General features: G+C 32.7%; 1 protein-coding gene across 1 annotated transcript; it reads right to left on the reverse strand.

Annotated features, from left to right (window-relative positions):
- Positions 1-910: 910 nt before the first annotated feature.
- On the reverse strand, positions 911-7,597 carry LOC146136618 (beta-parvin-like). The gene is made up of 10 exons (XM_083396339.1): positions 7,244-7,597; positions 5,596-5,750; positions 4,537-4,665; positions 4,202-4,319; positions 3,795-3,895; positions 3,319-3,392; positions 2,950-2,972; positions 2,564-2,694; positions 2,088-2,262; positions 911-1,524 (listed from the first exon to the last, which is right to left on the reverse strand). Exons 1-10 carry the CDS (start codon positions 7,338-7,340, stop codon positions 1,451-1,453), a joined length of 1,077 nt encoding a protein of 358 aa, XP_083252465.1. The 5' UTR covers positions 7,341-7,597; the 3' UTR covers positions 911-1,450.
- Between the last annotated feature and the right edge of the window lie 4,652 nt (positions 7,598-12,249).

The following is a 12,249-nucleotide window of genomic DNA, read 5'->3' on the forward strand; positions in this document are numbered from 1 at the left end:
TTGATTACAATCGATCAAATAATTAACTCAAAGACAGTAGTTCGGTTTTGCAATTTTCGGTTCTAAGACATAAAGCTAACGAACTAAACATGGTCGACCATTGAAATCGTTTTGAACAAAAACAGATAAACTTAAAATGTATTCGTTTTTTAAAATATTTGTTAATTTCGTGGCACGCAAAAAGTCGTAACGTAACCCAACAAACATTTAGCATGCAAAAAATTAATATAACATAATTACACAGTGTGTAGATTACTGAATCTTACAGACCGCTGCCTATATACTTAAACTAATATATATAGAAATGTGTGGCATTTTAAAGGTAAGTATATCTTTTGGTAAATTAGACAAAACGCAAGTTTATGAAGAAACCCCTGTTTTTACAGATCGCTGTTTTGCGAAAACATACTGAGATCGTGGTGTATCCAGGATTTTTGTTTTAGGGTCGGAGGAGTGGCATTACAAATTTAGAGATGACGTCACAAAGTCATACTTCGCTAAAAAGGTAACGTTACGAAAACTGCTTAGGGTTAAACTCGTGCGCAAATTTAAAACAGAAATCGAGTCTAAATTTAGCCTACATACAACGAGTGGGTGGCAAGTGTTTGCACAAAGGGCAAACAAGCGTTTTTCGTTTAAAATTGGCAATGTTTTCGTATATTCTAGACTATTGGAGGGAGACGAGTTGCTTTGCATGTACAAAATAGATCCGCTTCAATGTTAAGTTCCTTTTACAAACAGATTGTAGCCAGCACATGTATCTTTAAACTCATTTATGATAAGTATACTTGTATGGCTTCACATTATCAAAGGGTAGTCCAAAATTAAATTTCTGTCTTAACTTTACTCTTGTTGTTACGTCACAAAACCTTATATATTTTTATTGCCTTATAAGGAAACAAAATAACAGGCAACTTTGGTTATATTATATTTATATACACAACAATATAGCAATATTTATTAATAGCATGAAATAAAAAAGTAAAAACTCAGCGGTTTCGCATTGACATTGAAGGAATAGATTAACAAAATTAAAGTTGGAACGGGCAGTATTAAACAGCAGATATATAATTTAACAAACAAGTTGAATAATAAAGTTAATACAGAAGTGGATTGGTTCAAATGCTTATTGCTATTTTTTTGGATAATTTTAGATAAACCACAATTATTTGTAGGAGATGAAGAGCCCTGCGTTAGTAACACAATACAGACTTCGTTAACAATACAAACACAAAATCAGTAAAATAAAAATGGTAACAATTTAAACACAATTTATAGCAGCAGATTCACGACCATTTAAACAACGACCGCAAACCTTTCCAGAATAAAAATGTAAGCGCAATCTATGTAATGTTTGGTAGTAAAAAATCGTACAGCGTATTTTGGCTCGGTAAATCGTCAGCTGCTGGCAATTCATAGCCGGTACCAAATAATGTTTTGTTTATGATCATCACAACCGCTTGTATTTCGTGAATAGGTTATAGAGAACCCGGAGAGTCGACTTAAGTTCGCAGTTGGCAACGTCTGTGACAAAAATATTATACTGTCCCTAAATCTTATATTTTTACTGGACAAGTCTTGCTACTTACCCGCCAATACTTATACCAAAAAAAATCATGGGATGTTTTTTAATATAAAGCGGATTTTTTTGTCAATATTTGCTATACAACCAATTTTTTGCATAAATTTACGTTTTATATATAATTGCCATAGATATTCTTCTGTCACAAAATTGACTGCGGAAACATTTTTCAGATATAAATTATGTTGTGACAACTTTAACCACGAAACTTGATAAATAGCCAAAAAAACAACGAAAGGAAACAAGAGGACTGCACACAAAAACAATAAATTATTTAAAAATAATGAATAAACACAGCGACGTTTCTTTGAGAAAGTAATATTAATAGGACTAATATTTACAAAATTAAAAGTACCTTCATTTTAGGGACTTTGTTTAGTAGGGCAGGAACAAACAATCACAATAAACAATACGAGAATAAAAGATGCAGGTCAATCTATGTTAATATATCTTAACTAACGCATTAACATTAAAAAATATTCTATGTTTCACAATCTCGACTAACCTTCGGGCCTTGCTTTTGGCTTGGGAAGGCCTGCATCTTGCATGAGCTCAAATGCAAACCGGATGTTGTGCACTTTATCCTCAAAAGTTTCCGGAGTAAGACTGAATCCATACAAGGGAACAAAATACCCCTCAAGTAAGCCCATCAACAAAATCAAGTAAACGCCATCAGCAAACTGTTGGTAAAAAAACATACATTTTTGCCTTCATTTTTAAAAACAACTAATCAGATCAATTAAAAAAATGATTAGGCGTTGTTCATGCAAACACTTTAAAACAACGGGGCACAGAAAAGTGTCCTTTGACCATTTCACTATTTGTTATACTTCAAAAGAGTAAATATAACAATAAAAACACAGTGATTTATTTCTTCCATAAAAATACTAATATATCAATAATTAAATTGGCCCATAAGGTAACGTGAAACCGATAACAGTAAAAATTTATACAACTTAAAGGGGAATGCCACAGCCCTACCTGCGTGTCCAAATCTGTAACAGTGAGGTTGACTTTTTCCAAATGTCGATTTGCAAATTCTATCAGGGATCTTTTAACAATACTGAGCTTGTCCGGGGCATGATCAAACAAAGTATCAAATGCATCACGTTCTAATAAAAAAAAAAAGATTTCAATATATGTAAACAAGACATTTTTATTGGTCATTCACCCTGAATAAGGTGACTTGAATAGGTTGCCGAAACGTTGACAATTCTAATTACCATACAAGTTGTTTTTGTTTAAAATAATTTTATTAGTCCAATACTGCATACCACATTTTGATAAAGTCATGTACCTCATTCCATAATAAATCTAAGCGCCCGTGATTAGGGTAGAGCTTTGTACAAATAAAAAATATATCTTACCAAACTTCCCGCCAGTCATTTCCCTATAAAATACAAAGGCATCGTTAAAATACAGTAATGTAGTTATCTGACAATATCACAACATAAGTAGAACCAAACGCATATCAATCTAAATTTTAGAAATTTTACTTGTGGCTAGATGGTATTAATCACTAGTGATGGTTTAAAAACTACTGAAAAAAATGTGTGTTGGTTGTAATATGTCTACCATACTATCCACCTGTCTAACTCTCAGATATTTCTAAATAAAATTAGTCTCCATGCCGTGTTAAAAAAGTATTGCAGCAATTATCAAACAAACAAATCTTTGCTAGTTTGTGGCAATTAAACATGTTGGACAAAAGTTGACAAAGTAGAACAAAAACATACTCCATTGTAGAAGTTACTTCTTCACTTATCAGCTTGTGCTCCAATTTGCCTTCACGCTTCGTAACTACAACAACCTACAAAGTATGATGAGATTTTCTTTAATTGTATTTTTGATTTTGGTACACTACTTTGCCAGGTCGAAGATACTCACATTTGCATATTTTAATGGAAACGCTAACCGTTGTTTAAGAAAACAAAAATATATTTTATATAAATTAGTGAAAAACCCTAATAAAACTTGATAGACCATTGGACAGCCCTAATAAAATAACAAACATTGGCTTTTACATATTGAAAATGTTGAATTTTTATCAAATCCGTTAAGGGTTAACATTTGACAAAATGTTTTTTGTACAAATGTTGTATAAATTCATATTTCAAAGCACCCTTAGTAAGTAAGTTGATAATAGCAACATGAATATATGTTATAGTGCTTAAATTTTGTTATACTAAGAAAAATGATACAGGTATCCTACCTTTAGGACCACTTTTTCAGGCAATCGTATTGGTGCTCGATAATGAGTGGCCAGTGCAACTAGCAGATGCAAAATGGCTATCAGGTTTTTAGAGTGAATACCTGGAAGATTGCAGATTAAAAATTAACATGAAATCACTCAAATATACTGAAAAGGTATAAAAATATGGAAACTTGTTAGGCCAAATTACTTTAACTGGGGTTATTTAAATATTTGATATCAATTTGGGTATAACAAACCTGCTCTAGTTATACAACTCTCTATTGGTGACCACATAAATTGTTTTACATAGTGTACCTTACCAGAATCGATGTTTTGTATATTAACAATGTAATTTACCATTATGTCTGTATACAACTATACAAATTAATAAAAAAAACAAAAAAGGGACACAATAAAAAACCTACTGTCTACACTCCATTTTGAGTCATCCCAGTTTGGCAACTCTAGCTCTTCATTGACTTTATTGAGAACTGCACAAAGTTTCTCTTTCTGTCCTTGTTCAGTCTGAGTTACTTCCGGAACCTGTTTTTTACGGTTAGATGTTTAAAACAAATGCAACAATTTAGGAAGGTCATGGCCAGCATGTACAACTTTGTGGATCTAAAGGATTTTTTAACGTTTTTAGGCACACAGTAACCACAAACCAAATAAATAAACTAATACTGTGAAGTGTACCTTTAATAACTTTTTAAAACATAAATAAAAATAAGTGTTAAACTAACTATTTCCCAATGTTTACCTGTAATTTGATTCCGCCAAGTTTTTCCAACAATTTTTGAAGGACCTGTCCATCAAACAAATCTTCTTGAATATCTTTGACAATTATACGCTGTTCAACCAAAGAATTGTTTGCCCAGTCAGTAAGAGTCTAAATAAAAAGTTGTTAAGCAAAAACACAAATCATTGGATAACACAGAAGTAAAAGATTTAGGAACAGTTTTCCATGTTTAATCTTCTTGTGTGCTTCTTTTGAATTGCAATAGCATATTGGTATGCTTGCTTCAACAAGGGAAGAGATTATTTGTCGTATAATATTCTACTATTTTTAGCATATATATATTATATATACCACATAAATCAATAGACAAATATTTTAATGGATGGCATACATGTTATGATATTTGAATTCTGCTTGTTTTAATAAAATAAACTCAAAAAAGACCTTGTAAAGGATGTTGCCAGACGACTAACAAATACAAAGAACTACTTTGAACATCCCATAATTTTTGAATAAGGATGTTCAAGATAAATATTTTATCCCAGAATTTAAATCCAAGACTGTTGCTGATATTCGGTAATTAAACCTGTTGCTCCTAATTTATACATGCATGTGGCCAAAGATGAAAAGCCCCTACTGTTTAGGTAAAACGTTTTTTGCTTGGTTTAAATGCAGCCTTTTGGTAATATACACTTATACAGTTATGAATGTGAAATTCAATGTGTAATGGTGTTAAACAGCCATTATTTTAAATTTTGTAAGTTAATATGTTTTTCAATATATAACATTAGCAAATTGTTTTGCAATTAATTGCTGTTGTTAAACCTTTGGGTATATTGTTTCCCTCTCCCTACAAAATAACAATTTATTACCTGAATAAAATGAAATAAACTGCATTTTGATATTATGGATAAATAAGTACTGTTCTTAATTACTTTTTATTTCACTTCATATATACACTGCTTTATAAGGCATCAAAGGAAAAATATTCTGTGGTTCATAATATTTGCTGATTGTTAACGTTTTAACAAACTAAAGAGTTCCGGGCCTGATATAATAATTGTAATGAACTTTATTAACCTTAATTAATTCTTTCACTTTAGGTTCTTCAAGAGAGGTTTTGTCAATCATGGATCTTTCTTCATTCTCTTCAAGGAGAAAGCTGTTTGGATCATAATCAACAGGAGCTGCTCCCCCATCAATCGCTTCTCTGCCTTCCTGCTCCAAATCACTCACTAAAAATGCAGAATTTTGTTAAAGGCATACCTGAACAAGTAATTTATATGTAATGCTTCTACGAAAACAAAATATGTTAATTGTTTGTGCTTGTCTGAAACATCTAAAAAAATCTGTGTTTTATTTATACAAAAAAAGAGTACATAGGCTGAAATGCAAGTTAAATAGAACTTGCACTTCCGTCCCTGGAACATTTTTCTATATTTAGAAAAAATTGTATAGCAGTTGCACCTTTATTAAGCAGTGTATTTACACAGAAAATCCAATGATATGTGTTTAGGTTTAAAAATTTAATCAAACCACAAAAGTTTGCTGCAATTTTTGTGTTCAGTGGTAATTTATTTAATAAGTCGCTATTTGCCAAATCGCTCTTTCACGCTTGCACCCATATGTCATATGCAATGATTAAGGTTAGGGCAGGGGTTCTTAAACTTTTTTTACCGCGGACCCCTAAGATTTTTTTTGGCTTTGCATGGACTCCGGTAGACAAGAAATGCTCCAAAATGACGTCATAAATTGACGTCACAATACAAATAGACTTTATGACTCTGTTATTTCGGTCCAAAAACTGTGAAAGTTAAATGGAGTCTACTATACATTCAGTGCAAAATTGTTTAATTTTTAAATTAAAGTGTTTTCTTTTAAAAATTAATTACTTTTAAGTATACACTAGTTCTTTAATTAGGCCTTCATGAACCCCCTAATATCAGTTCACGGACCCCAGTTTAAGAACCCCTGGGTTAGGGTTTGGGTGGTGGTAGTAATAAGTATAGGAATTCCAGAGTTATGCATAATTTTCTAAATCATTTTAAATTGACATGTGAAGTACCTATAGGCTATTTGCTAGGATGGCTATTGCACGCTTTCTCCCATTAATGAATAAACTTTGATTTAAACTACTTTAGTGTCCAGGTAAATAGCCTCTATATTTTTACTGTCATGCAAGTATTTTAATTAAATGTATTAAAGCTGCATGCGCACATTTTTGTAGTAACTTTATAACAGTAGGACAATTTCAGGCTACATAAACATCTCCCCCAAGCAATACCTAAATTTCAAATCAAGGAGTGCCCTACTTTAAATTTTGGGTGCTGGTCTAGAACCTTACCACTTTTTTTGTGAGGGGGTACAGTCAAAAATACCTGTCGTCAAAATTGATAATTCATACTGGAAGAATAAATATAATAATACTTGGCCTACCCAAACCCAAACGCTAACTTGCACGCCAACCCAAATAATATGCATTGATTTGATAATTATTTGAACGCCAGTAGGATTCTAGACCAGCGCCAAATTTCGCAGCTCAATACTTGGGTATTCTGTAAATGGTCTGTTTTAATTCTCTCTTGAATAAATAAGCTAAATTCAAATAGGTTGAGTAAACTGCAGCAGTTTTACAAAAACAATATGTATTATATTTTTTTACATTTCAGCAAACATTCTTTCCATTTTAGCTTTTCCAGTTTAATGCGTTTTTTAACTAATGGCAAACCTTCTTTTTGCTTTTTTTTTCTTCCCAACGTCAACGCAAAAAAACCTGCATCTTTGTGATTGTCGTTTGGCTTGGGAGATTTAGGAAAAGCGGACATTTTACGGCTATTCTTTATACGTGGGAGTACAATATGGGATAACGTTAACAAAAACAAATGTTATTGAATGCTGAACCCAAGCTAAAAGTAAATGCCCATAAACTGAAGTAAGACATATAACGTCAAAAAAACAAACTAACAATTGTATCGTGCATTATCGCGTATCCGCTTAATCCCTTAATACACCCATATATTTTATTTTCAAGGTTTTTTTAATGCAATTTATGGTTTAGTAACAATGCCGCAAGGTCATTTGACTAAAATCAAATTAACTTTAACAATTTAACTATAAATTTTAAACCAAATTCCATTAACCTCCTAATAGTTTTGACGTATTTCCAACCTTATAAGGTAAATAAATATAGCTCTCATATGAAAATCAATCGACAAGAACGGTTTTTGTTGACTATTCTGATGTTCAAAAGGGGTGTCCAGCAATAATACCGAAATTGGAATAAGATCTACGTCTTAATAAAATAAAATTTCAATATAAATCAACCAAACATAAAGAATATTCTATTTTGTGTTTTATAGTCAGTCTAATTATATTTTTCTGCAGCTTAAATCTTCGTACAATTCGTATTTGTGGTTTTAAAACTAACCTAATTGTACTACAGATGCAAAGTCATAAAACTATAGTTTTAAACTAGCAAATACATCCTTTAGCTGTTTTCAGAATGCGTGCGACAGCAGTGATACCTTATGATCAGGCGCGGTCTAGGATTTTTATTAGGTGGACACGATTTTTTTTCAAAGTTACTTTAAAGGTGATGTTGCAAATATGCGTGAATACGTGAAGTCATTAAAAAGTACTCCTACCAAAATCACACAGTTCGTTTAGTTGCTCAAGTTTCAGATTGGAGAGACGCTACTTTTAATCAGGGAGTCGAACCGGAACCGAACCGGAACTTTATGAACCAGTTTTGGGTCAATTTTTTCCGAAACGTAACCGAACCGGAACAGGTTTTTATAAGATTTTAAGGAGCCGAACCGGAACTGAACCGAATAATTTGAAAGTACCTGAATTTGAAAGTAGGCCTACCTGAAAAGTACCTGAACCTATTGTATCTGAACCGGAACTTTATGAACCGGTTTTGAAATAACGATGGTCGAACCGGAGCTGAACCGGAACTTTTAAATTACTCCGAACCGAAACCGGAACTGAACCGGATTCCGAAAAAATCCTTGAACCCGAACCGAACCTGAACCGGAAAAGTCAAGCGGTTCGACTCCCTGCTTTTAATGCACAATGTTGCCTACAAATTGTTGTGTAATTGGAGCGTTATTGATTCGTGCAAAGTGTAAAAGTTTTACTTCTATTTTCGAAGATGCGATAATCCCATTCGGCCTTTAAGCAAAAATGTTATTTTAAAATATACTGTAGGAGAGTAATTCTCAAACTTATATACACTGTTGCTCCTTATGGCAACCTTTAACTATCATTGCCCTCTACCAGTGGCGGATCCAGTGGGCAATTGGCCATATGCTGTAAATGTATTTTTAAAGTGGATTTCAGTTGCACGTTTACGCACGAAGTGAGCCAGCCATACAAAGTTTTTTTAATAATTATTTATTATCATTACCTTCATTGTGACGTAACTTTATGGCCTTTTAAAATTGACGAATTCGACTCTGCTCAATCTGGCAAGTTAGTTATTTTCGAAAGGGAGATACATAATAATAAGAAAACATGTTGTAGAGCCAAATCTTTTTATTTTTATACTTTTTAGTCTATAAGCTGGCAAACGCATTATCGTTTTACTTGTTAAACCTGATGAGGTCAGCTGGTATCTGTTGCCGAAAGGTCGGTTTATACTTTGTTTGCACCAGAATTGAGCGATTTGTATCTATTGATATGTTGGCTGGTGATTATCTCTTTTGAAAAAAACAAAGTTCCGGTACACCTTTTTTTTTTCAATACGCTTATTTATATATTTTAAAATTGTGTATAGGCCGAAGTTAAACTCTCGAAATAACCGTAAATGTTTCACTAAATTAAATAAACAAATTTTGCCAAATTGAAGTATTTTATTTGAAACAAACAATAATGTTATTTACCGTCCACTACCAAGCTTCCCCAGTTGTCCCACGAAGGAGCAAAGGCCATAATCCAATGTTTTCCAGCAAAACTTGATCAGAAAATTCTGAAGTATAGGCTTATAATTAAACACAACTAAACCCGTGGTGCTTACGTTTTGTAACTTGCAACGAAAATGCTATAAACACGAAGCCTGATGCTGCCAGCTGAAAGTACACGAAGAGAGAGTTTTCGGACCGAAAATGCAACGAGGAAACGAACAGGCCCTATACATCGTTCATCGAACGTCTGAACGCTTCCTGGAACTGTGGCAATGCGTGAATAGAATTTCAAATTCAATCAGCACTAGTAGGAAAAAGAACATTACCACAATCCAAATGCTTTGCAAAGTAGCCTACTTAAGAGTTCGATTTGGACAAACGATTGAAGCGCAATTGCAGTTGAGTTTAATCAACCGTACTTGCGTGTACTACTTTAAAAGGAAATTGAATCTTCTAGTATTATGTTACGATTAAAAAAGTAAACGAATATTTTGTTAACAGGTTACACCCGAAAGTAATATTTTAACATATTCCCACAGACAGTTTTCTATTTTTTAAATTTAATCAGAGATATCCTCCAATCTAAAGCTATGCTACCTTTATTTTATATTTTATACGGTATAGTATCAAACTTATGTTTATTTTATTCTTAATCACATTTGTTGCTCGACTGGACTAAACGCTGTTCATAAAGCAAATCGCACAAACAAACAGACAAAAATCACGATTACCACAAATTCCGTGACAAGATTTTTTGCAGGGCAGACATCGTCGCACGTCACCGCCCATATAAGGGATAAGAAGAAAGAAAGAAAAGCCATAAAGTGTTTTTTTACAATTTGCGTTGCAAGCTACAGGTTGAATAAAAATATATAATAGCTTTATTTTAAACCGGTGGTTTATTTAACGTTTGGCTCGAGTAGGTGATGTAAAATTACCAATGGTTTTGATATATTTTTGGTATTAATTCTATGTTGTAGCCTACTGCAATCTACAGCCATTATAATTACAATTTTATGCAACGCATGTCAGTATAGCGATGGCACAATCTTTGTACTATGCTAAACTTTTAATTGGTCAAAAATAGGGTTTATTATTTGATTGTGTAGCTTACGCTTGTATGTTACGTACTTCAGTAAGTTTGTTTGTTTTGTTTTCAAATCGAAATATGTTGATTCGCGCGGTGGATGTAGCGATTTAACCAAAATTGTAGTGTTTCTTAAAATTTTTAAAAATATTAAAGTTTTTTAATTTGATAAATTCGATTTTTTTACTTTATGTTAGTTTTATGTATTGTTCGACATGGTTTCCAACAGTAGAAATAAACGCTGGTTTCAAGTAGCCTACAAGAAGTGTGTATTATGCAGTGTTGTAAACAAGTCATTTTGAAATAACTTAAGTCCCAGTCAAGTCATTTGGAAAATAACTTAAGTCCAAGTCAAGTCTTTTGCGAAAATAACAAGTCAAGTCCCAGTCCAAGCCATTGGTTGCCCAAGTCAAGTCCCAGTCAAGTCATTATGAGAGCAAGTCAATTTCAAGTCATGTCATTGACATAAAAGTAAATTGTTAAACTATTGAAATTGGTAAAATTGTCCGATCATAAGCAATAATTTAACTAAAAAACTAACACAAACGCAATATACAGCACTTAAGTGTTTAATGTACAAAACTTAAAATAAATTTTAATGAAAAACACTTAATTTAATCCCATGTTATTTGACATAATGACTTAAGTCCAAGTCAAGTCATTTGTCCAAAAGACTTAAGTCAAGTCAAGTCATTTTGGTCAAAAGACTTAAGTCAAGTCAAATCATTTGAAAACAGTGACTTTAGTGCACTTAAGTCAAGTCAACGATTTAAGTCATTACAACACTGGTATTATGCTCGATTCTTACAGGACACCCCATTTCCAAATGGAAAACAACCTGTTTTAAGCAAAGTCATTTTGTATGGAGGTCCATATAGGTCAAGGATCACAGCACAATGCGTTCGATCTGAAATTCTTAAGTTGCAACAATCTTGCCTTGTCAATAAAACTTGGACAAATTTGATTTGGACAACAACTTCAACAACCTCGAAAAGAACTTCGAAAAACAATATCATACGATTATTTTTATCTCATGTGTTTTAATTATTAGGAGAGGTAAATAAGAGACATATCCTTCCCAATATATAAACTTTTGCTACCAAGCATAGAAATAATAATCAAAAGCAGCTCCTCTGGTAATTGTATTTGTTAAAAAGTGCTTTTTCGAGCATTTTTTCCTTTGTGTTTTTTCGGTGTCATTCACCCTGAAGAAGGCGATTTAAATAGGTTGCCGATACGTTGGTTAAACAATTACCAGAGGAGCTGCTTTTGATTGTCGTATTCTTCACGACTCCGTTTCCATTAACAAATGCGGCCCTCGATACCTTTTTAAAAACAAAATTCATCTCCTGTGCCAATGAAGTTGTACCTGTTAAAGGTTTCTGTTTATTTCTACGAAAAGCTAACGAATTTTTTACAGCAATAAATTCGAATTTTGTGTATTTTTAACACTATTGTCATGTGTCGATTAACTGTCATTAAGGTAAACCCAAATATTTTATAATAACTTGGTGAGATTTACTGTTAAAAATTGAGAAAATCGAGCTAAACCGGATGTGTTAAACATTGTGCTTGAAGAAGGCATACTTTCCTAAATATAGTAACACACACACACAGATGTAGTCCGAACAAAGGTTTTTACAGCGTGTGCGCCACTTTTGTCTTCCGGCGCTTCAATAATTGAACGAATGTTGCTGAATACGTCTAGTGCAATACGTTTTAATTATTATAAAAAACGTTTTA

Source organism: Ascidiella aspersa, chromosome 8 (assembly GCF_963924565.1).
Source record: "Ascidiella aspersa chromosome 8, kaAscAspe10.2, whole genome shotgun sequence".
In the NCBI taxonomy this organism is placed as follows: domain Eukaryota; kingdom Metazoa; phylum Chordata; class Ascidiacea; order Phlebobranchia; family Ascidiidae; genus Ascidiella; species Ascidiella aspersa.

What these genes read in the sequence shown, in the direction of transcription:
- LOC146136618 (XM_083396339.1), bottom strand. Translation starts at nt 7,340, where the DNA reads ATGTCCGCTTTTCCTAAATCTCCCAAGCCAAACGACAATCACAAAGAT. An exon ending in AAAAAAAAAGCAAAAAGAAG is followed by an intron (nt 5,751 to 7,243) that starts GTTTGCCATTAG and finishes CTGCATTTTTAG; the next exon opens with TGAGTGATTTGGAGCAGGAA. An exon ending in CTCAAAATGGAGTGTAGACA is followed by an intron (nt 3,896 to 4,201) that starts GTAGGTTTTTTA and finishes GCAATCTTCCAG; the next exon opens with GTATTCACTCTAAAAACCTG.